Source organism: Salvelinus fontinalis, unplaced genomic scaffold (assembly GCF_029448725.1).
Source record: "Salvelinus fontinalis isolate EN_2023a unplaced genomic scaffold, ASM2944872v1 scaffold_0995, whole genome shotgun sequence".
NCBI classification, from domain to species: Eukaryota; Metazoa; Chordata; class Actinopteri; order Salmoniformes; family Salmonidae; genus Salvelinus; species Salvelinus fontinalis.
Genome location: NW_026601204.1, coordinates 492 through 22377, shown reverse-complemented (window position 1 = coordinate 22377; position 21886 = coordinate 492). Strand labels below are relative to the sequence as shown.

The 21886-nt window shown below is 45.1% G+C and overlaps 1 protein-coding gene across 17 annotated transcripts in view; it reads right to left on the bottom strand.

The window, feature by feature from the left end:
- The window catches only part of LOC129848128 (low-density lipoprotein receptor-related protein 3-like), a 59276-nt gene extending 38592 nt beyond the window's left edge, over positions 1–20684 (bottom strand). For all 17 annotated transcript variants that reach the window (XR_008758484.1, XR_008758482.1, XR_008758480.1 and 14 more), the window contains exons 1-4: positions 19847–20684; positions 14234–14427; positions 13840–14040; positions 518–739 (exon numbers count right to left, since the gene is read on the bottom strand). Coding sequence is in view for 1 of the 17 variants with exons in the window: in XM_055915601.1 (XP_055771576.1) it covers positions 518–739; positions 13840–14040; positions 14234–14427; positions 19847–20351 (1122 nt within the window). In the remaining 16 variants the exon portion in view is untranslated. The remainder of the gene's footprint in view (positions 1–517; positions 740–13839; positions 14041–14233; positions 14428–19846) is intronic.
- Between the last annotated feature and the right edge of the window lie 1202 nt (positions 20685–21886).

The following is a 21886-nucleotide window of genomic DNA, read 5'->3' as shown; positions in this document are numbered from 1 at the left end:
AGGGTCAGGGTTAGGGTTAGGGTCAGGGTCAGGGTTAGCCTACCTGGTATGTAGCGTTGTGGTGTTAGGGTCAGGGTTAAGGTTAGGGTTAGGGTCAGGGTCAGGGTTAGGGTTAGGGTCAGGGTCAGGGTTAGCCTACCTGGTATGTAGCGTTGTGTTGTTAGGGTCAGGGTTAGGGTCAGGGTTAGGGTCAGGGTTAGCCTACCTGGTATGTAGCGTTGTGGTGTTAGGGTCAGGGTTAGCCTACCTGGTATGTAGCGTTGTGGTGTTAGGGTCAGGGTTAGGGTCAGGGTTAGGGTCAGGGTTAAGGTTAGGATCAGGGTTAGCCTACCTGGTATGTAGTGTTGTGGTGTTAAGGTCAGGGTTAAGGTCAGGGTTAGGGTTAGGGTTAGGGTTAGGGTTAAGGTCAGGGTTAGGGCCAGGGTTAAGGTTAGGGTTAGGGTTAGGGTCAGGGTTAAGGTCAGGGTTAGGGTTAGGGTTAGGGTTAAGGTTAGGGTTAGGGTCAGGGTTAGCCTACCTGGTATGTCGCGTTGAACCCATGCCCAGGGCTGAGTGGTTGGGCCAGGTACTGTAGACTCATCTGTCCTCTACTGGATTCTAACAGGGTTGGTCTCCTGTTGTTATGATGAGACAGGGCCTGCAGGAGGCGCTCTGCTCTCTGGACCAGCCCATCGTAGACGTGGAGGGAGTCCCCGGGCCCTAACCCCAGGTCCAGCTGCAACACGATGGGCTTAGTGTCCTAGGAGGAGGGTTGTGTTCATCGAGTAGTCGACCGAGGGGAACCGTATTGATTTAAAAATGTGAAAATCAAAAATAACTAATTTCAGTGATTTTCCATTTTCTGGCAGACAGTTTAACTAAACAAGCTTCTGTTTTGTTTGAGCTTCCCCCCCCCCCCTGCTATAGATCAGTCAGCATGTGTAACTCTGCTATAGATCAGTCAGCATGTGTTCAGCTGTGTAACTCTGCTATAGATCAGTTAGCATGTGTTCAGCTGTGTAACTCTGCTATAGATCAGTCAGCATGTGTTCAGCTGTGTAACTCTGCTATAGATCAGTCAGCATGTGTTCAGCTGTGTAACTCTGCTATAGATCAGTCAGCATGTGTAACTCTGCTATAGATCAGTCAGCATGTGTAACTCTGCTATAGATCAGTCAGCATGTGTTCAGCTGTGTAACTCTGCTATAGATCAGTCAGCATGTGTTCAGCTGTGTAACTCTGCTATAGATCAGTCAGCATGTGTTCAGCTGTGTAACTCTGCTATAGATCAGTCAGCATGTGTAACTCTGCTATAGATCAGTCAGCATGTGTAACTCTGCTATAGATCAGTCAGCATGTGTTCAGCTGTGTAACTCTGCTATAGATCAGTCAGCTGTGTAACTCTGCTATAGATCAGTCAGCATGTGTAACTCTGCTATAGATCAGTCAGCATGTGTTCAGCTGTGTAACTCTGCTATAGATCAGTCAGCATGTGTAACTCTGCTATAGATCAGTTAGCATGTGTTCAGCTGTGTAACTCTGCTATAGATCAGTCAGCATGTGTAACTCTGCTATAGATCAGTCAGCATGTTTAACTCTGCTATAGATCAGTTAGCATGTGTAACTCTGCTATAGATCAGTCAGCATGTGTAACTCTGCTATAGATCAGTCAGCATGTGTAACTCTGCTATAGATCAGTCAGCATGTGTTCAGCTGTGTAACTCTGCTATAGATCAGTTAGCATGTGTAACTCTGCTATAGATCAGTCAGCATGTGTAACTCTGCTATAGATCAGTTAGCATGTGTAACTCTGCTATAGATCAGTCAGCATGTGTAACTCTGCTATAGATCAGTCAGCATGTGTTCAGCTGTGTAACTCTGCTATAGATCAGTCAGCATGTGTTCAGCTGTGTAACTCTGCTATAGATCAGTCAGCATGTGTAACTCTGCTATAGATCAGTCAGCATGTGTAACTCTGCTATAGATCAGTCAGCATGTGTAACTCTGCTATAGATCAGTCAGCATGTGCAACTCTGCTATAGATAAGTCAGCATGTGTTCAGCTGTGTAACTCTGCTATAGATCAGTCAGCATGTGTTCAGCTGTGTAACTCTGCTATAGATCAGTCAGCATGTGTTCAGCTGTGTAACTCTGCTATAGATCAGTCAGCATGTGTTCAGCTGTGTAACTCTGCTATAGATCAGTCAGCATGTGTTCAGCTGTGTAACTCTGCTATAGATCAGTCAGCATGTGCAACTCTGCTATAGATCAGTCAGCATGTGTAACTCTGCTATAGATCAGTCAGCATGTGTAACTCTGCTATAGATCAGTCAGCATGTGTTCAGCTGTGTAACTCTGCTATAGATCAGTCAGCATGTGTAACTCTGCTATAGATCAGTCAGCATGTGTAACTCTGCTATAGATCAGTCAGCATGTGTTCAGCTGTATAACTCTGCTATAGATCAGTCAGCTGTGTAACTCTGCTATCGATCAGTCAGCTGTGTAACTCTGCTATAGATCAGTCAGCATGTGTTCAGCTGTGTAACTCTGCTATAGATCAGTTAGCATGTGTTCAGCTGTGTAACTCTGCTATAGATCAGTCAGCATGAGTAACTCTGCTATAGATCAGTCAGCATGTGTAACTCTGCTATAGATCAGTCAGCATGTGTAACTCTGCTATAGATCAGTTAGCATGTGTTCAGCTGTGTAACTCTGCTATAGATCAGTTAGCATGTGTAACTCTGCTATAGATCAGTCAGCATGTGTAACTCTGCTATAGATCAGTCAGCATGTGTAACTCTGCTATAGATCAGTCAGCATGTGTAACTCTGCTATAGATCAGTTAGCATGTGTTCAGCTGTGTAACTCTGCTATAGATCAGTCAGCATGTGTTCAGCTGTGTAACTCTGCTATAGATCAGTTAGCATGTGTTAAGCTGTGTAACTCTGCTATAGATCAGTCAGCATGTGTAACTCTGCTATAAATCAGTCAGCATGTGTTCAGCTGTGTAACTCTGCTATAGATCAGTCAGCATGTGTAACTCTGCTATAGATCAGTCAGCATGTGTAACTCTGCTATAGATCAGTCAGCATGTGTTCAGCTGTGTAACTCTGCTATAGATCAGTTAGCATGTGTAACTCTGCTATAGATCAGTCAGCATGTGTAACTCTGCTATAGATCAGTCAGCATGTGTAACTCTGCTATAGATCAGTCAGCATGTGTTCAGCTGTGTAACTCTGCTATAGATCAGTTAGCATGTGTTCAGCTGTGTAACTCTGCTATAGATCAGTCAGCATGAGTAACTCTGCTATAGATCAGTCAGCATGTGTAACTCTGCTATAGATCAGTCAGCATTTTTAACTCTGCTATAGATCAGTTAGCATGTGTTCAGCTGTGTAACTCTGCTATAGATCAGTTAGCATGTGTTCAGCTGTGTAACTCTGCTATAGATCAGTCAGCATGTGTATCTCTGCTATAGATCAGTCAGCATGTGTAACTCTGCTATAGATCAGTCAGCATGTGTTCAGCTGTGTAACTGCTATAGATCAGTCAGCATGTGTTCAGCTGTGTAACTCTGCTATAGATCAGTCAGCATGTGTTCAGCTGTGTAACTCTGCTATAGATCAGTTAGCATGTGTAACTCTGCTATAGATCAGTTAGCATGTGTTCAGCTGTGTAACTCTGCTATAGATCAGTCAGCATGTGTTCAGCTGTGTAACTCTGCTATAGATCAGTCAGCATGTGTTCAGCTGTGTAACTCTGCTATAGATCAGTCAGCATGTGTAACTCTGCTATAGATCAGTTAGCATGTGTTCAGCTGTGTAACTCTGCTATAGATCAGTTAGCATGTGTAACTCTGCTATAGATCAGTCAGCATGAGTAACTCTGCTATAGATCAGTCAGCATGTGTAACTCTGCTATAGATCAGTTAGCATGTGTTCAGCTGTGTAACTCTGCTATAGATCAGTCAGCATGTGTTCAGCTGTGTAACTCTGCTATAGATCAGTCAGCATGTGTAACTCTGCTATAGATCAGTTAGCATGTGTTCAGCTGTGTAACTCTGCTATAGATCAGTCAGCATGTGTTCAGCTGTGTATCTCTGCTATAGATCAGTCAGCATGTGTAACTCTGCTATAGATCAGTTAGCATGTGTTCAGCTGTGTAACTCTGCTATAGATCAGTTAGCATGTGTTCAGCTGTGTAACTCCGCTATAGATCAGCCAGCATGTGTTCAGCTGTGTACCTCTGCTATAGATCAGTTAGCATGTGTTCAGCTGTGTAACTCTGCTATAGATCAGTTAGCATGTGTTCAGCTGTGTAACTCTGCTATAGATCAGTCAGCATGTGTAACTCTGCTATAGATCAGTCAGCATGTGTTCAGCTGTGTAACTCTGCTATAGATCAGTCAGCATGTGTAACTCTGCTATAGATCAGTCAGCATGTGTTCAGCTGTGTAACTCTGCTATAGATCAGTCAGCATGTGTTCATCTCTTTAACTCTGCTATAGATCAGTCAGCATGTGTTCAGCTGTGTAACTCTGCTATAGATCAGTCAGCATGTGTTCAGCTGTGTAACTCTGCTATAGATCAGTCAGCATGTGTTCAGCTGTGTAACTCTGCTATAGATCAGTCAGCATGTGTAACTCTGCTATAGATCAGTCAGCATGTGTAACTCTGCTATAGATCAGTTAGCATGTGTTCAGCTGTGTAACTCTGCTATAGATCAGTTAGCATGTGTAACTCTGCTATAGATCAGTCAGCATGTGTTCAGCTGTGTAACTCTGCTATAGATCAGTCAGCATGTGTAACTCTGCTATAGATCAGTCAGCATGTGTTCAGCTGTGTAACTCTGCTATAGATCAGTCAGCATGTGTAACTCTGCTATAGATCAGTCAGCATGTGTAACTCTGCTATAGATCAGTCAGCATGTGTAACTCTGCTATAGATCAGTCAGCATGTGTTCAGCTGTGTAACTCTGCTATAGACCAGTCAGCATGTGTAACGCTGCTATAGATCAGTCAGCATGTGTACCTCTGCTATAGATCAGTCAGCATGTGTTCAGCTGTGTAACTCTGCTATAGATCAGTTAGCATGTGTAACTCTGCTATAGATCAGTCAGCATGTGTTCAGCTGTGTAACTCTGCTATAGATCAGTCAGCATGTGTAACTCTGCTATAGATCAGTTAGCATGTGTTCAGCTGTGTAACTCTTCTATAGATCAGTCAGCATGTGTAACGCTGCTATAGATCAGTCAGCATGTGTAACTCTGCTATAGATCAGTCAGCATGTGTTCAGCTGTGTAACTCTGCTATAGATCAGTCAGCATATGTTCAGCTGTGTAACTCTGCTATAGATCAGTCAGCATGTGTTCAGCTGTGTAACTCTGCTATAGATCAGTTAGCATGTGTAACTCTGCTATAGATCAGTCAGCATGTGTTCAGCTGTGTAACTCTGCTATAGATCAGTCAGCATGTGTTCAGCTGTGTAACTCTGCTATAGATCAGTCAGCATGTGTAACGCTGCTATAAATCAGTCAGCATGTGTAACTCTGCTATAGATCAGTCAGCATGTGTTCAGCTGTGTAACTCTGCTATAGATCAGTCAGCATGTGTTCAGCATGTGTAACTCTGCTCTAGATCAGTCAGCATGTGTAACTCTGCTATAGATCAGTCAGCATGTGTTCAGCTGTGTAACTCTGCTATAGATCAGTCAGCATGTGTTCAGCATGTGTAACTCTGCTATAGATCAGTCAGCATGTGTAACTCTGCTATAGATCAGTTAGCATGTGTTCAGCTGTGTAACTCTGCTATAGATCAGTCAGCATGTGTTCAGCTGTGTAACTCTGCTATAGATCAGTCAGCATGTGTAACTCTGCTATAGATCAGTTAGCATGTGTTCAGCTGTGTAACTCTGCTATAGATCAGTCAGCATGTGTTCAGCTGTGTAACTCTGCTATATATCAGTCAGCATGTGTAACTCTGCTATAGATCAGTTAGCATGTGTAACTCTGCTATAGATCAGTCAGCATGTGTAACGCTGCTATAGATCAGTTAGCATGTGTAACTCTGCTATATATCAGTTAGCATGTGTAACTCTGCTATAGATCAGTCAGCATGTGTAACTCTGCTATAGATCAGTTAGCATGTGTTCAGCTGTGTAACTCTGCTAAAGATCAGTCAGCATGTGTAACTCTGCTATAGATCAGTCAGCATGTGTAACTCTACTATAGATCAGTCAGCATGTGTTCAGCTGTGTAACTCTGCTATAGATCAGTTAGCATGTGTTCAGCTGTGTAACTCTGCTATAGATCAATCAGCATGAGTAACTCTGCTATAGATCAGTCAGTATGTGTAACTCTGCTATAGATCAGTTAGCATGTGTAACTCTGCTATATATCAGTTAGCATGTGTAACTCTGCTATAGATCAGTCAGCATGTGTAACTCTGCTATAGATCAGTTAGCATGTGTTCAGCTGTGTAACTCTGCTAAAGATGAGTCAGCATGTGTAACTCTGCTATAGATCAGTCAGCATGTGTAACTCTACTATAGATCAGTCAGCATGTGTTCAGCTGTGTAACTCTGCTATAGATCAGTTAGCATGTGTTCAGCTGTGTAACTCTGCTATAGATCAATCAGCATGAGTAACTCTGCTATAGATCAGTCAGTATGTGTAACTCTGCTATAGATCAGTCAGCATGTGTAACTCTGCTATAGATCAGTTAGCATGTGTTCAGCTGTGTAACTCTGCTATAGATCAGTTAGCATGTGTTCAGCTGTGTAACTCTCCTATAGATCAGTCAGCATGTGTAACTCTGCTATAGATCAGTCAGCATGTGTAACTCTGCTATAGATCAGTCAGCATGTGTTCAGCTGTGTAACTCTGCTATAGATCAGTTAGCATGTGTAACTCTGCTATAGATCAGTCAGCATGTTTAACTCTGCTATAGATCAGTTAGCATGTGTAACTCTGCTATAGATCAGTCAGCATGTGTAACTCTGCTATAGATCAGTCAGCATGTGTAACTCTGCTATAGATCAGTCAGCATGTGTTCAGCTGTGTAACTCTGCTATAGATCAGTTAGCATGTGTAACTCTGCTATAGATCAGTCAGCATGTGTAACTCTGCTATAGATCAGTTAGCATGTGTAACTCTGCTATAGATCAGTCAGCATGTGTAACTCTGCTATAGATCAGTCAGCATGTGTTCAGCTGTGTAACTCTGCTATAGATCAGTCAGCATGTGTTCAGCTGTGTAACTCTGCTATAGATCAGCCAGCATGTGTAACTCTGCTATAGATCAGTCAGCATGTGTAAATCTGCTATAGATCAGTCAGCATGTGTAACTCTGCTATAGATCAGTCAGCATGTGCAACTCTGCTATAGATCAGTCAGCATGTGTTCAGCTGTGTAACTCTGCTATAGATCAGTCAGCATGTGTTCAGCTGTGTAACTCTGCTATAGATCAGTCAGCATGTGTTCAGCTGTGTAACTCTGCTATAGATCAGTCAGCATGTGTTCAGCTGTGTAACTCTGCTATAGATCAGTCAGCATGTGTTCAGCTGTGTAACTCTGCTATAGATCAGTCAGCATGTGCAACTCTGCTATAGATCAGTCAGCTGTGTAACTCTGCTATCGATCAGTCAGCTGTGTAACTCTGCTATAGATCAGTCAGCATGTGTTCAGCTGTGTAACTCTGCTATAGATCAGTTAGCATGTGTTCAGCTGTGTAACTCTGCTATAGATCAGTCAGCATGAGTAACTCTGCTATAGATCAGTCAGCATGTGTAACTCTGCTATAGATCAGTCAGCATGTGTAACTCTGCTATAGATCAGTTAGCATGTGTTCAGCTGTGTAACTCTGCTATAGATCAGTTAGCATGTGTAACTCTGCTATAGATCAGTCAGCATGTGTAACTCTGCTATAGATCAGTCAGCATGTGTAACTCTGCTAGAGATCAGTCAGCATGTGTAACTCTGCTATAGATCAGTTAGCATGTGTTCAGCTGTGTAACTCTGCTATAGATCAGTCAGCATGTGTTCAGCTGTGTAACTCTGCTATAGATCAGTTAGCATGTGTTCAGCTGTGTAACTCTGCTATAGATCAGTCAGCATGTGTAACTCTGCTATAGATCAGTCAGCATGTGTTCAGCTGTGTAACTCTGCTATAGATCAGTCAGCATGTGTAACTCTGCTATAGATCAGTCAGCATGTGTAACTCTGCTATAGATCAGTTAGCATGTGTTCAGCTGTGTAACTCTGCTATAGATCAGTTAGCATGTGTTCAGCTGTGTAACTCTGCTATAGATCAGTCAGCATGTGTAACTCTGCTATAGATCAGTCAGCATGTGTAACTCTGCTATAGATCAGTCAGCATGTGTTCAGCTGTGTAACTCTGCTATAGATCAGTTAGCATGTGTAACTCTGCTATAGATCAGTCAGCATGTTTAACTCTGCTATAGATCAGTTAGCATGTGTAACTCTGCTATAGATCAGTCAGCATGTGTAACTCTGCTATAGATCAGTCAGCATGTGTAACTCTGCTATAGATCAGTCAGCATGTGTTCAGCTGTGTAACTCTGCTATAGATCAGTTAGCATGTGTAACTCTGCTATAGATCAGTCAGCATGTGTAACTCTGCTATAGATCAGTTAGCATGTGTAACTCTGCTATAGATCAGTCAGCATGTGTAACTCTGCTATAGATCAGTCAGCATGTGTTCAGCTGTGTAACTCTGCTATAGATCAGTCAGCATGTGTTCAGCTGTGTAACTCTGCTATAGATCAGCCAGCATGTGTAACTCTGCTATAGATCAGTCAGCATGTGTAAATCTGCTATAGATCAGTCAGCATGTGTAACTCTGCTATAGATCAGTCAGCATGTGCAACTCTGCTATAGATCAGTCAGCATGTGTTCAGCTGTGTAACTCTGCTATAGATCAGTCAGCATGTGTTCAGCTGTGTAACTCTGCTATAGATCAGTCAGCATGTGTTCAGCTGTGTAACTCTGCTATAGATCAGTCAGCATGTGTTCAGCTGTGTAACTCTGCTATAGATCAGTCAGCATGTGTTCAGCTGTGTAACTCTGCTATAGATCAGTCAGCATGTGCAACTCTGCTATAGATCAGTCAGCTGTGTAACTCTGCTATCGATCAGTCAGCTGTGTAACTCTGCTATAGATCAGTCAGCATGTGTTCAGCTGTGTAACTCTGCTATAGATCAGTTAGCATGTGTTCAGCTGTGTAACTCTGCTATAGATCAGTCAGCATGAGTAACTCTGCTATAGATCAGTCAGCATGTGTAACTCTGCTATAGATCAGTCAGCATGTGTAACTCTGCTATAGATCAGTTAGCATGTGTTCAGCTGTGTAACTCTGCTATAGATCAGTTAGCATGTGTAACTCTGCTATAGATCAGTCAGCATGTGTAACTCTGCTATAGATCAGTCAGCATGTGTAACTCTGCTATAGATCAGTCAGCATGTGTAACTCTGCTATAGATCAGTTAGCATGTGTTCAGCTGTGTAACTCTGCTATAGATCAGTCAGCATGTGTTCAGCTGTGTAACTCTGCTATAGATCAGTTAGCATGTGTTCAGCTGTGTAACTCTGCTATAGATCAGTCAGCATGTGTAACTCTGCTATAGATCAGTCAGCATGTGTTCAGCTGTGTAACTCTGCTATAGATCAGTCAGCATGTGTAACTCTGCTATAGATCAGTCAGCATGTGTAACTCTGCTATAGATCAGTCAGCATGTGTTCAGCTGTGTAACTCTGCTATAGATCAGTTAGCATGTGTAACTCTGCTATAGATCAGTCAGCATGTGTAACTCTGCTATAGATCAGTCAGCATGTGTAACTCTGCTATAGATCAGTCAGCATGTGTTCAGCTGTGTAACTCTGCTATAGATCAGTTAGCATGTGTTCAGCTGTGTAACTCTGCTATAGATCAGTCAGCATGAGTAACTCTGCTATAGATCAGTCAGCATGTGTAACTCTGCTATAGATCAGTTAGCATGTGTTCAGCTGTGTAACTCTGCTATAGATCAGTTAGCATGTGTTCAGCTGTGTAACTCTGCTATAGATCAGTCAGCATGTGTAACTCTGCTATAGATCAGTCAGCATGTGTAACTCTGCTATAGATCAGTCAGCATGTGTTCAGCTGTGTAACTGCTATAGATCAGTCAGCATGTGTTCAGCTGTGTAACTCTGCTATAGATCAGTCAGCATGTGTTCAGCTGTGTAACTCTGCTATAGATCAGTTAGCATGTGTAACTCTGCTATAGATCAGTTAGCATGTGTTCAGCTGTGTAACTCTGCTATAGATCAGTCAGCATGTGTTCAGCTGTGTAACTCTGCTATAGATCAGTCAGCATGTGTTCAGCTGTGTAACTCTGCTATAGATCAGTCAGCATGTGTAACTCTGCTATAGATCAGTTAGCATGTGTTCAGCTGTGTAACTCTGCTATAGATCAGTTAGCATGTGTAACTCTGCTATAGATCAGTCAGCATGAGTAACTCTGCTATAGATCAGTCAGCATGTGTAACTCTGCTATAGATCAGTTAGCATGTGTTCAGCTGTGTAACTCTGCTATAGATCAGTCAGCATGTGTTCAGCTGTGTAACTCTGCTATAGATCAGTCAGCATGTGTAACTCTGCTATAGATCAGTTAGCATGTGTTCAGCTGTGTAACTCTGCTATAGATCAGTCAGCATGTGTTCAGCTGTGTATCTCTGCTATAGATCAGTCAGCATGTGTAACTCTGCTATAGATCAGTTAGCATGTGTTCAGCTGTGTAACTCTGCTATAGATCAGTTAGCATGTGTTCAGCTGTGTAACTCCGCTATAGATCAGCCAGCATGTGTTCAGCTGTGTACCTCTGCTATAGATCAGTTAGCATGTGTTCAGCTGTGTAACTCTGCTATAGATCAGTTAGCATGTGTTCAGCTGTGTAACTCTGCTATAGATCAGTCTGCATGTGTAACTCTGCTATAGATCAGTCAGCATGTGTTCAGCTGTGTAACTCTGCTATAGATCAGTCAGCATGTGTAACTCTGCTATAGATCAGTCAGCATGTGTTCAGCTGTGTAACTCTGCTATAGATCAGTCAGCATGTGTTCATCTCTTTAACTCTGCTATAGATCAGTCAGCATGTGTTCAGCTGTGTAACTCTGCTATAGATCAGTCAGCATGTGTTCAGCTGTGTAACTCTGCTATAGATCAGTCAGCATGTGTTCAGCTGTGTAACTCTGCTATAGATCAGTCAGCATGTGTAACTCTGCTATAGATCAGTCAGCATGTGTAACTCTGCTATAGATCAGTTAGCATGTGTTCAGCTGTGTAACTCTGCTATAGATCAGTTAGCATGTGTTCAGTTGTGTAACTCTGCTATAGATCAGTTAGCATGTGTAACTCTGCTATAGATCAGTCAGCATGTGTTCAGCTGTGTAACTCTGCTATAGATCAGTCAGCATGTGTAACTCTGCTATAGATCAGTCAGCATGTGTTCAGCTGTGTAACTCTGCTATAGATCAGTCAGCATGTGTAACTCTGCTATAGATCATTCAGCATGTGTAACTCTGCTATAGATCAGTCAGCATGTGTAACTCTGCTATAGATCAGTCAGCATGTGTTCAGCTGTGTAACTCTGCTATAGATCAGTCAGCATGTGTAACTCTGCTATAGATCAGTCAGCATGTGTAACTCTGCTATAGATCAGTCAGCATGTGTTCAGCTGTGTAACTCTGCTATAGATCAGTTAGCATGTGTAACTCTGCTATAGATCAGTCAGCATGTGTTCAGCTGTGTAACTCTGCTATAGATCAGTCAGCATGTGTAACTCTGCTATAGATCAGTTAGCATGTGTTCAGCTGTGTAACTCTGCTATAGATCAGTCAGCATGTGTAACGCTGCTATAGATCAGTCAGCATGTGTAACTCTGCTATAGATCAGTCAGCATGTGTTCAGCTGTGTAACTCTGCTATAGATCAGTCAGCATATGTTCAGCTGTGTAACTCTGCTATAGATCAGTCAGCATGTGTTCAGCTGTGTAACTCTGCTATAGATCAGTCAGCATGTGTAACTCTGCTATAGATCAGTCAGCATGTGTTCAGCTGTGTAACTCTGCTATAGATCAGTCAGCATGTGTAACGCTGCTATAGATCAGTCAGCATGTGTAACTCTGCTATAGATCAGTCAGCATGTGTTCAGCTGTGTAACTCTGCTATAGATCAGTCAGCATGTGTTCAGCTGTGTAACTCTGCTATAGATCAGTCAGCATGTGTTCAGCATGTGTAACTCTGCTCTAGATCAGTCAGCATGTGTAACTCTGCTATAGATCAGTCAGCATGTGTTCAGCTGTGTAACTCTGCTATAGATCAGTCAGCATGTGTTCAGCATGTGTAACTCTGCTATAGATCAGTCAGCATGTGTAACTCTGCTATAGATCAGTTAGCATGTGTTCAGCTGTGTAACTCTGCTATAGATCAGTCAGCATGTGTTCAGCTGTGTAACTCTGCTATAGATCAGTCAGCATGTGTAACTCTGCTATAGATCAGTTAGCATGTGTTCAGCTGTGTAACTCTGCTATAGATCAGTCAGCATGTGTTCAGCTGTGTAACTCTGCTATATATCAGTCAGCATGTGTAACTCTGCTATAGATCAGTTAGCATGTGTAACTCTGCTATAGATCAGTCAGCATGTGTAACGCTGCTATAGATCAGTTAGCATGTGTAACTCTGCTATATATCAGTTAGCATGTGTAACTCTGCTATAGATCAGTCAGCATGTGTTCAGCTGTGTAACTCTGCTATAGATCAGTCAGCATGTGTAACTCTGCTATAGATCAGTCAGCATGTGTTCAGCTGTGTAACTCTGCTATAGATCAGTCAGCATGTGTAACTCTGCTATAGATCAGTCAGCATGTGTTCAGCTGTGTAACTCTGCTATAGATCAGTCAGCATGTGTAACTCTGCTATAGATCAGTCAGTCTAGTATGCATTCACACGTCAGGAAAACTATGATTTATTAACTTATTTATTTAGAAAAAGACAAACTACGATGAACGGATTCATCTGTGGCGTAGCACTCTAAGGCATCTCACTGCAACAGGCGTCACTACAGACACCCTGGTTCGAATCCGGGCTGTATCACAACCCGGCCGTGATCGGGAGTCCCGTAGGGCGGCAGACAATTGGCCCAGCGTCGTCCGGGTTTTGGACGGTGTAGGCCGTCATTGTAAATAAGAATTTGTTTCTTAACTGATTTACCTAGTTAAAGGTTAATTAATCTGCCCTAGAAGGTGTTGAACTCCTCCCTACCTGAGTGTCCAGTAGCCAGGAGCACCTCAACTCCTACCTGAGTGTCCAGTAGCCAGGAGCACCTCAACTCCTACCTGAGTGTCCAGTAGCCAGGAGCACCTCAACTCCTACCTGAGTGTCCAGTAGCTAGGAGCACCTCAACTCCTACCTGAGTGTCCAGTAGCCAGGAGCACCTCAACTCCTACCTGAGTGTCCAGTAGCCAGGAGCACCTCAACTCCTACCTGAGTGTCCAGTAGCCAGGAGCACCTCAACTCCTACCTGAGTGTCCAGTAGCCAGGAGCACCTCAACTCCTACCTGAGTGTCCAGTAGCCAGGAGCACCTCAACTCCTACCTGAGTGTCCAGTAGCCAGGAGCACCTCAACTCCTACCTGAGTGTCCAGTAGCCAGGAGCACCTCAACTCCTACCTGAGTGTCCAGTAGCCAGGAGCACCTCAACTCCTACCTGAGTGTCCAGTAGCACCTCAACTCCTACCTGAGTGTCCAATAGCCAGGAGCACCTTAACTCCTACCTGAGTGTCCAGTAGCCAGGAGCACCTTAACTCCTACCTGAGTGTCCAGTAGCCAGGAGCACCTCAACTCCCCCACAGCGCTGCGGTTGGGACGGAAGAAGTCTGGGGAGGCGAACGTTCCGTAGAAGTTCCCCAGGCGTTTCCCGCAGGCCGTGTCGGGGCACCCTGCCTCGTCCGAGCCGTCGGGGCAGTCCTGGGCTCCGTTGCAGCGCAGCGATTGGGGCAGGCAGCGAGTGGACTGGAGAAGAAGAAGACATCTTTATTGTTCCTTATCACCCCCACAAGACGTAGGAAGCAACGGGCCAACCCAGTGTAGAATATTGTTCCTATCAGAGTTTCAACTCCCCTCTGGTTGCTGGTCCGCTTCCCTAACCTCTGGGTTACCTACCTGGGCCTGGGTACAGGGGGCGGTGCCGGGCTGGGTTACCTACCTGGGCCTGGGTACAGGGGGCGGTGCCGGGGGGGCAGAGGGAGGCGCGGGGAGGGGTGGGAGGGGGGGAACAGCTCCGTTCGTCAGTAGCGTCGCCACACTCATCCAGGCCGTTACAGCGCCACGTCCGGGGAAGACATTTACCGTTACCACACAGGAACTCATCACTCTGACAGCTGGACTGGCCCAGGCGACCTGGAGGAACGGGCATAATGACAGACACATTATTACAGACACATTAGTACAGACACGTTGCAACAAACACATTGTTACAGACACATTATCACGGACGCATTATTGCGGACACATTGGCACAAACACATTACCACAGACACATCACTATAGACACATTATCACAGACACATTACCACAGGCACATCCCTGCAGACACATTATCACAGACACGGTGTTACATGCATGATCACGGACACATTATCACAGACAAATTATTACAGACATTATCGGGGACACATTGCTACAGACACAACACATACACATCAACAACTCCGACATAACTACAGACACATTAGTACAGACACATCAACAACACTGGCATAACTACAGACACATTAGTACAGACACATCAACAACACTGACATAACCACAGACACATCAACAACACTGACATAACTACAGACACATTAGTACAGACACATCAACAACACTGACATAACCACAGACACATTAGTACAGACACATCAACAACACTGACATAACCACAGACACATTAGTACAGACACATCAACAACACTGACATAACCACAGACACATTAGTACAGACACATCAACAACACTGACATAACCACAGACACGACACAGACGCACCAACAACACGGACATAATTACAGACACACCACAGACAAATCATCGGCACTGGCATAACTACAGACACACCACAGACAAATCATCGGCACTGGCATAACTACAGACACACCACAGACGCACCAACAACACGGACATAATTACAGACACACCACAGACAAATCATCGGCACTGGCATAACTACAGACACACCACAGACAAATCATCGGCACTGGCATAACTACAGACACACCACAGACAAATCATCGGCACTGGCATAACTACAGACACACCACAGACCCTCAGACATTAAAAGGCAAAAGCTAAACGTCACTAAACCACAAGAACATCAAGTGGCATCATCATCACCCCTTTGAACTATTTGAAGAGTTTAAGAGGAACAGATTGTCAGAGCCCTAAACACTACAGTGTAGAAAGCTCTTTGGAAGTAAAACTGCCTTCCCATGTCAGAGCTAGACATCAACTAATACGACCAAATATGGAGTGTCTTTTTGGAAAAATATACCTCCTGTCACCAAGGCTGAACATAAAATAATCCACTGTCACCAAGGCTGAACATTAAATATTCCACTGTCACCAAGGCTGAACATGAAATATTCCACTGTCACCAAGGCTGAACATTAAATAATCCACTGTCACCAAGGCTGAACATTAAATATTCCACTGTCACCAAGGCTGAACATTAAATATTCCACTGTCACCAAGGCTGAACATTAAATAATCCACTGTCACCAAGGCTGAACATTAAATATTCCACTGTCACCAAGGCTGAACATTAAATATTCCACTGTCACCAAGGCTGAACATTAAATATACCACTGTCACCAAGGCTGAACATAAAATAATCCACTGTCACCAAGGCTGAACATTAAATAATCCACTGTCACCAAGGCTGAACATTAAATATTCCACTGTCACCAAGGCTGAACATTAAATATTCCACTGTCACCAAGGCTGAACATTAAATAATCCACTGTCACCAAGGCTGAACATTAAATATTCCACTGTCACCAAGGCTGAACATTAAATATTCCACTGTCACCAAGGCTGAACATTAAATAATCCACTGTCACCAAGGCTGAACATTAAATATTCCACTGTCACCAAGGCTGAACATTAAATATTCCACTGTCACCAAGGCTGAACATTAAATAATCCACTGTCACCAAGGCTGAACATTAAATATTCCACTGTCACCAAGGCTGAACATTAAATATTCCACTGTCACCAAGGCTGAACATTAAATATTCCACTGTCACCAAGGCTGAACATAAAATATTCCACTGTCACCAAGGCTGAACATTAAATATTCCACCGTCACCAAGGCTGAACATTAAATATTCCACTGTCACCAAGGCTGAACATTAAATATTCCACTGTCACCAAGGCTGAACATAAAATATTCCACTGTCACCAAGGCTGAACATTAAATATTCCACTGTCACCAAGGCGGAACATTAAATATTCCACTGTCACCAAGGCTGAACATTAAATATTCCACTGTCACCAAGGCGGAACATTAAATATTCCACTGTCACCAAGGCTGAACATTAAATATTCCACTGTTCCCCTGAACAAGGCAGTTAACCCACTGTTCCCCTGAACAAGGCAGTTAACCCACTGTTCCCCTGAACAAGGCAGTTAACCCACCGTTCCCCTGAACAAGGCAGTTAACCCACTGTTCCCCTGAACAAGGCAGTTAACCCACTGCTCCCCTGAACAAGGCAGTTAACCCACTGTTCCCCTGAACAAGGCAGTTAACCCACTGTTCCCCTGAACAAGGCAGTTAACCCACTGTTCCCCTGAACAAGGCAGTTAACCCACTGTTCCCCTGAACAAGGCAGTTAACCCACTGCTCCCCTGAACAAGGCAGTTAACCCACTGTTCCCCTGAACAAGGCAGTTAACCCACTGTTCCCCTGAACAAGGCAGTTAACCCCACTGTTCCCCTGAACAAGGCAGTTAACCCACTGTTCCCCTGAACAAGGCAGTTAACCCAGTGTTCCCCTGAACAAGGCAGTTAACCCACTGCTCCCCTGAACAAGGCAGTTAACCCACTGTTCCCCTGAACAAGGCAGTTAACCCACTGTTCCCCTGAACAAGGCAGTTAACCCACTGCTCCCCTGAACAAGGCAGTTAACCCACTGCTCCCCTGAACAAGGCAGTTAACCCACTGTTCCCCTGAACAAGGCAGTTAACCCACTGTTCCCCTGAACAAGGCAGTTAACCCACCGTTCCCCTGAACAAGGCAGTTAACCCACCGTTCCCCTGAACAAGGCAGTTAACCCACCGTTCCCCTGAACAAGGCAGTTAACCCACCGTTCCCCTTAACAAGGCAGTTAACCCACCGTTCCCCTGAACAAGGCAGTTAACCCACCGTTCCCCTGAACAAGGCAGTTAACCCACCGTTCCACTGAACAAGGCAGTTAACCCACCGTTCCCCTGAACAAGGCAGTTAACCCACTGTTCCCCTGAACAAGGCAGTTAACCCACTGTTCCCCTGAACAAGGCAGTTAACCCACTGTTCCCATGAACAAGGCAGTTAACCCACTGTTCCCCTGAACAAGGCAGTTAACCCACTGTTCCCCTGAGCAAGGCAGTTAACCCACTGTTCCCCTGAACAAGGCAGTTAACCCACTGTTCCCCTGAACAAGGCAGTTAACCCCACTGTTCCCCTGAACAAGGCAGTTAACCCACTGTTCCCCTGAACAAGGCAGTTAACCCACTGTTCCCCTGAACAAGGCAGTTAACCCACTGTTCCCCTGAACAAGGCAGTTAACCCACTGTTCCCCTGAACAAGGCAGTTAACCCACTGTTCCCCTGAACAAGGCAGTTAACCCACTGTTCCACTGAACAAGGCAGTTAACCCACTGTTCCCCGGGTGCCGAAGACGTGAATGCCCCCCCCCCCCCCTCACCTCTCTGATTCAGAGGGGAGGGGTTAAATGAGGAAGACACATTTCAGTTGAATCCATTCAGTTGTGTAACTGACGAGGTATCCCCCTTTACAACTGACTAGGTATCCCCCTTTACAACTGACTAGGTATCCCCCCCTTTACAACTGACGAGGTATCCCCCTTTACAACTGACTAGGTATCCCCCTTTACAACTGACTAGGTATCCCCCTTTACAACTGACTAGGTATCCCCCTTTACAACTGACTAGGTATCCCCCTTTACAACTGACTAGGTATCCCCCCCTTTACAACTGACTAGGTATCCCCCTTTCCAACTGACTAGGTATCCCCCTTTACAACTGACTAGGTATCCCCCTTTACAACTGACGAGGTATCCCCCCCTTTACAACTGACTAGGTATCCCCCTTTACAACTGACGAGGTATCCCCCTTTACAACTGACTAGGTATCCCCCTTTACAACTGACGAGGTATCCCCTTTACAACTGACTGGGTATCCCCCTTTACAACTGACGAGGTATCCCCCCCTTTACAACTGACTAGGTATCCCCCTTTACAACTGACGAGGTATCCCCCTTTACAACTGACGAGGTATCCCCCTTTACAACTGACTAGGTATCCCCTTTACAACTGACGAGGTATCCCCTTTACAACTGACTGGGTATCCCCCTTTACAACTGACTAGGTATCCCCCCCTTTACAACTGACTGGGTATCCCCCCTCCTTTCCCAACAATAAAGCACCCGACAACAAACGACAGAAAATAATCTGTGGTGTTTTTGGGGACAGGGCGACTCTCATCAATGTCTTCTGCCAATACAGCTCAATGGCAGACAGCTTTACTAACGTACTCAATACTTGCTTATTGATTTGTGACACGTCGTCCTGGGGTAAAACAGGACAATCTTAGTGCCTCTCTCCTCTCCTTTCATCCCACACAGTATTGATTGTGGGTCCCACACTGTAAAAAGCCAACTGGCTGCGTTTTTCTCTCACAGCTGTTATCAGTGATACCATCAATGCCAGATGGTAGTTAGATAGAGAAGGTGAACACCCAGTCTGCTCTCTGTACAACCAACACAGTCCATTCCATTGTCCTACCTTTAACAGCCTGTTCCTCTCCCTCCTCCCCTCTCATCCTCTCCTTCCCTCTACTCCTCTCCCTCTCCCTCCTCCCCTCTCCTTCCCTCTCATCCTCTCCTTCCCTCTACTCCTCTCCCTCTCCTCCTCCCTCCCCTCTCCCTCCTCTCCTTCCCTCTCCTCCTCCCTCCCCTCTCCCTCCTCCCCTCTCCCTCCCTTTCCTCCTCTCCTTCCCTCTCTCTTCTCCTCTCCCTCCCCTCCCCTCTCCTCCTCCCTCCCCTCTCCCTCCTTCCCTCTCCTTCTCTCCCTCCTTCTCCCTCCTTCTCCTCCTCTCCCATTCCTCCTCTGCCTCCCGCCTTCCCTCTCCTCCTGCTCCTTTCCCTCCCCTCCCTCTCCTCCTATACTTCTCTCTGCTCTCCCTCCTTCTCCTCCTTTCCCTCTCCTCCTCTCCCTCTACACCTATCCATCCCTCCCTCCCTCCCTCCCTCCTCCTCTTCTCCTCTTCTCCCACACTCTAATCCCCTCCCTCCATCCCCTCTTCTCCCTCCCTCTCCTCCTCTCCCTCCCTCTCCTCCTCACCCTTCCCTCCCCTACTTTCCCTCCCTCTCCACCTTCTCCTCTCCCTCTCCACCTCCTCTCCCTTCCCTCCCTCCCTCCTCTCCCTCCCCTCCCCTACTTTCCCTCCCTCTCCTCCTCTCCCTCTCCACCTTCTCCTCTCCCTCTCCTCCTCCTCTCCCTTCCCTCCCTCTCCTCCTCCTCTCCCCCCCTACCTTGTATTTATCCAGGAAGTGTCTCTCACCTCTGATATAAGACAGTCTGAACCCCTGAGCCAGTCCTGAGCTGTTGGCCTGTGAGTGGAAGTAGAGCCACACTCTCCCAATGGAGGAGATGAAGGGAGGTGGGAGGAGGGATCCACACACCCGGTACTCCTCTCTCCAGGTGGGGCCCAGGAGCAGCCAGTCCCCCTGACACTGACCTGACTCCTCCAGGTCAAAGTTAGGGAAGCTGAGGGGAGGATACAGGGAGACAGACGAGGGACATGGGTTAGACAAAAGGGTTAGGGACACATGGTCAAGGTAGTGTCTACGTTGATACTTTACAACCATACACACATACACACACACACACACACACACACACACACACACACACACACACACACACACACACACACACACACACACACACACATACACACATACACACACACATACACACGCACACACACACATACACACACACATACACACACACACACACATACACACGCACATACACACATACATACACACATACACACACATACACACACACACTGATCGGAGCAGCGAGGAAAGAGGGACGTGTTTAAGGAGTCAGCAGGAAGTGTAGTTGCAGGAGGAGGAACAGGAAGTGTAGTTGCAGGAGGAGGAACAGGAAGCACTGACAAAAGCATTACATCATCCCTGATGGCTCAGCTACTCCTGCGAGTGCATTAACTGAATTAATGAATGTGTGTGTGTGTGTGTGTGTGTGTGTGTGTGTGTGTGTGTGTGTGTGTGTGTGTGTGTGTGTGTGTGTGTGTGTGTGTGTGTGTGTGTGTGTGTGTGTGTGAGTGTGTGGTGTGTGTGTGTGTGTGTGTGTGTGTGTGTGTGTGTGTGTGTGTGTGTGTGTGTGTGTGTGTGTGTGATGTGTTAGTGTGAGTGTGTGTGTGGTTTGTGTGTGTGTGTGTGTGTGTGGTGTGTGTGGTGTGTGTGGTGTGTGTGTGTGTGTGTGTGTGTGTGTGTGTGTGTGTGTGTGTGTGTGTGTGTGTGTGTGTGTGTGTGTGTGTGTTAGTGTGAGTGTGTGTGTGGTTTGTGTGTGTGTGTGGTGTGTGTGTGTGTGTGGTGTATGTGGTGTGTGTGGTGTGTGTGTGTGTGTGTGGTGTGTGTGGTGTGTGCGTGTGTGTGTGCGTGTGTGTGCGCGTGTGTGCGCGCGCGTGTGTGTGTGTGTGTGTGTGTGTGTGTGTGTGTGTGTGTGTGTGTGTGTGTGTGTGTGTGTGTGTGTGTGTGTGTGTGTGTGTGTGTGTGTGTGTGTGTGTGTGTGTGTGTGTGTGTGTGTGTGTGTGTATGTGTGTGTGTTATGACCCAGCAATATGCTGAGATCATTGCTAAGTGGGAGAGAGAAGCAAAAGCGTTGGGTGGCAGGACTCCAACAGATCAATATCTCCTCTCCTATTGGACGAGACGACCGGCTCATACAGGTCACCACCCAAATGCCTCCCTATTAGATGCACTTCTTCAGACCAGGGCCCCTGGGGAGAGGCTCGGGATGCCTTCACAGCCTTGGACTGAGATTATAGACGCTGCTGTGTCTACAGTTAAACACCATCATCTACTACCCAATGTGTCTAATACTTATTTTCCAACATAATTTTCAAATAAATTCATTAAAAATCTTACAATGTGATTTTCTGGATTTCTTTTCTCATTTTGTCTGTCATAGTTGAAGTGTACCTATGATGAAAATTACAGGCCTCTCATCTTTTTAAGTGGGAGAACTTGCACAATTGGTGGCTGACTAAATACTTTTTTGCCCCACTGTATATATGTATAGGTATAGATATATGTACAGGTATATATATATGTAAAGATATATGTACAGGTATAGTACAGGTATAGATATATGTACAGGTATAGTACAAGTATAGATATATGTACATGTATAGATATATGTACAGGTATAGTACAGGTATAGATATATGTACAGGTATAGATATATGTACAGGTATAGATATATGTATATAGATATATGTACAGGTATAGATATATGTACAGGTATAGATATATGTATATAGATATATGTACAGGTATAGATATAT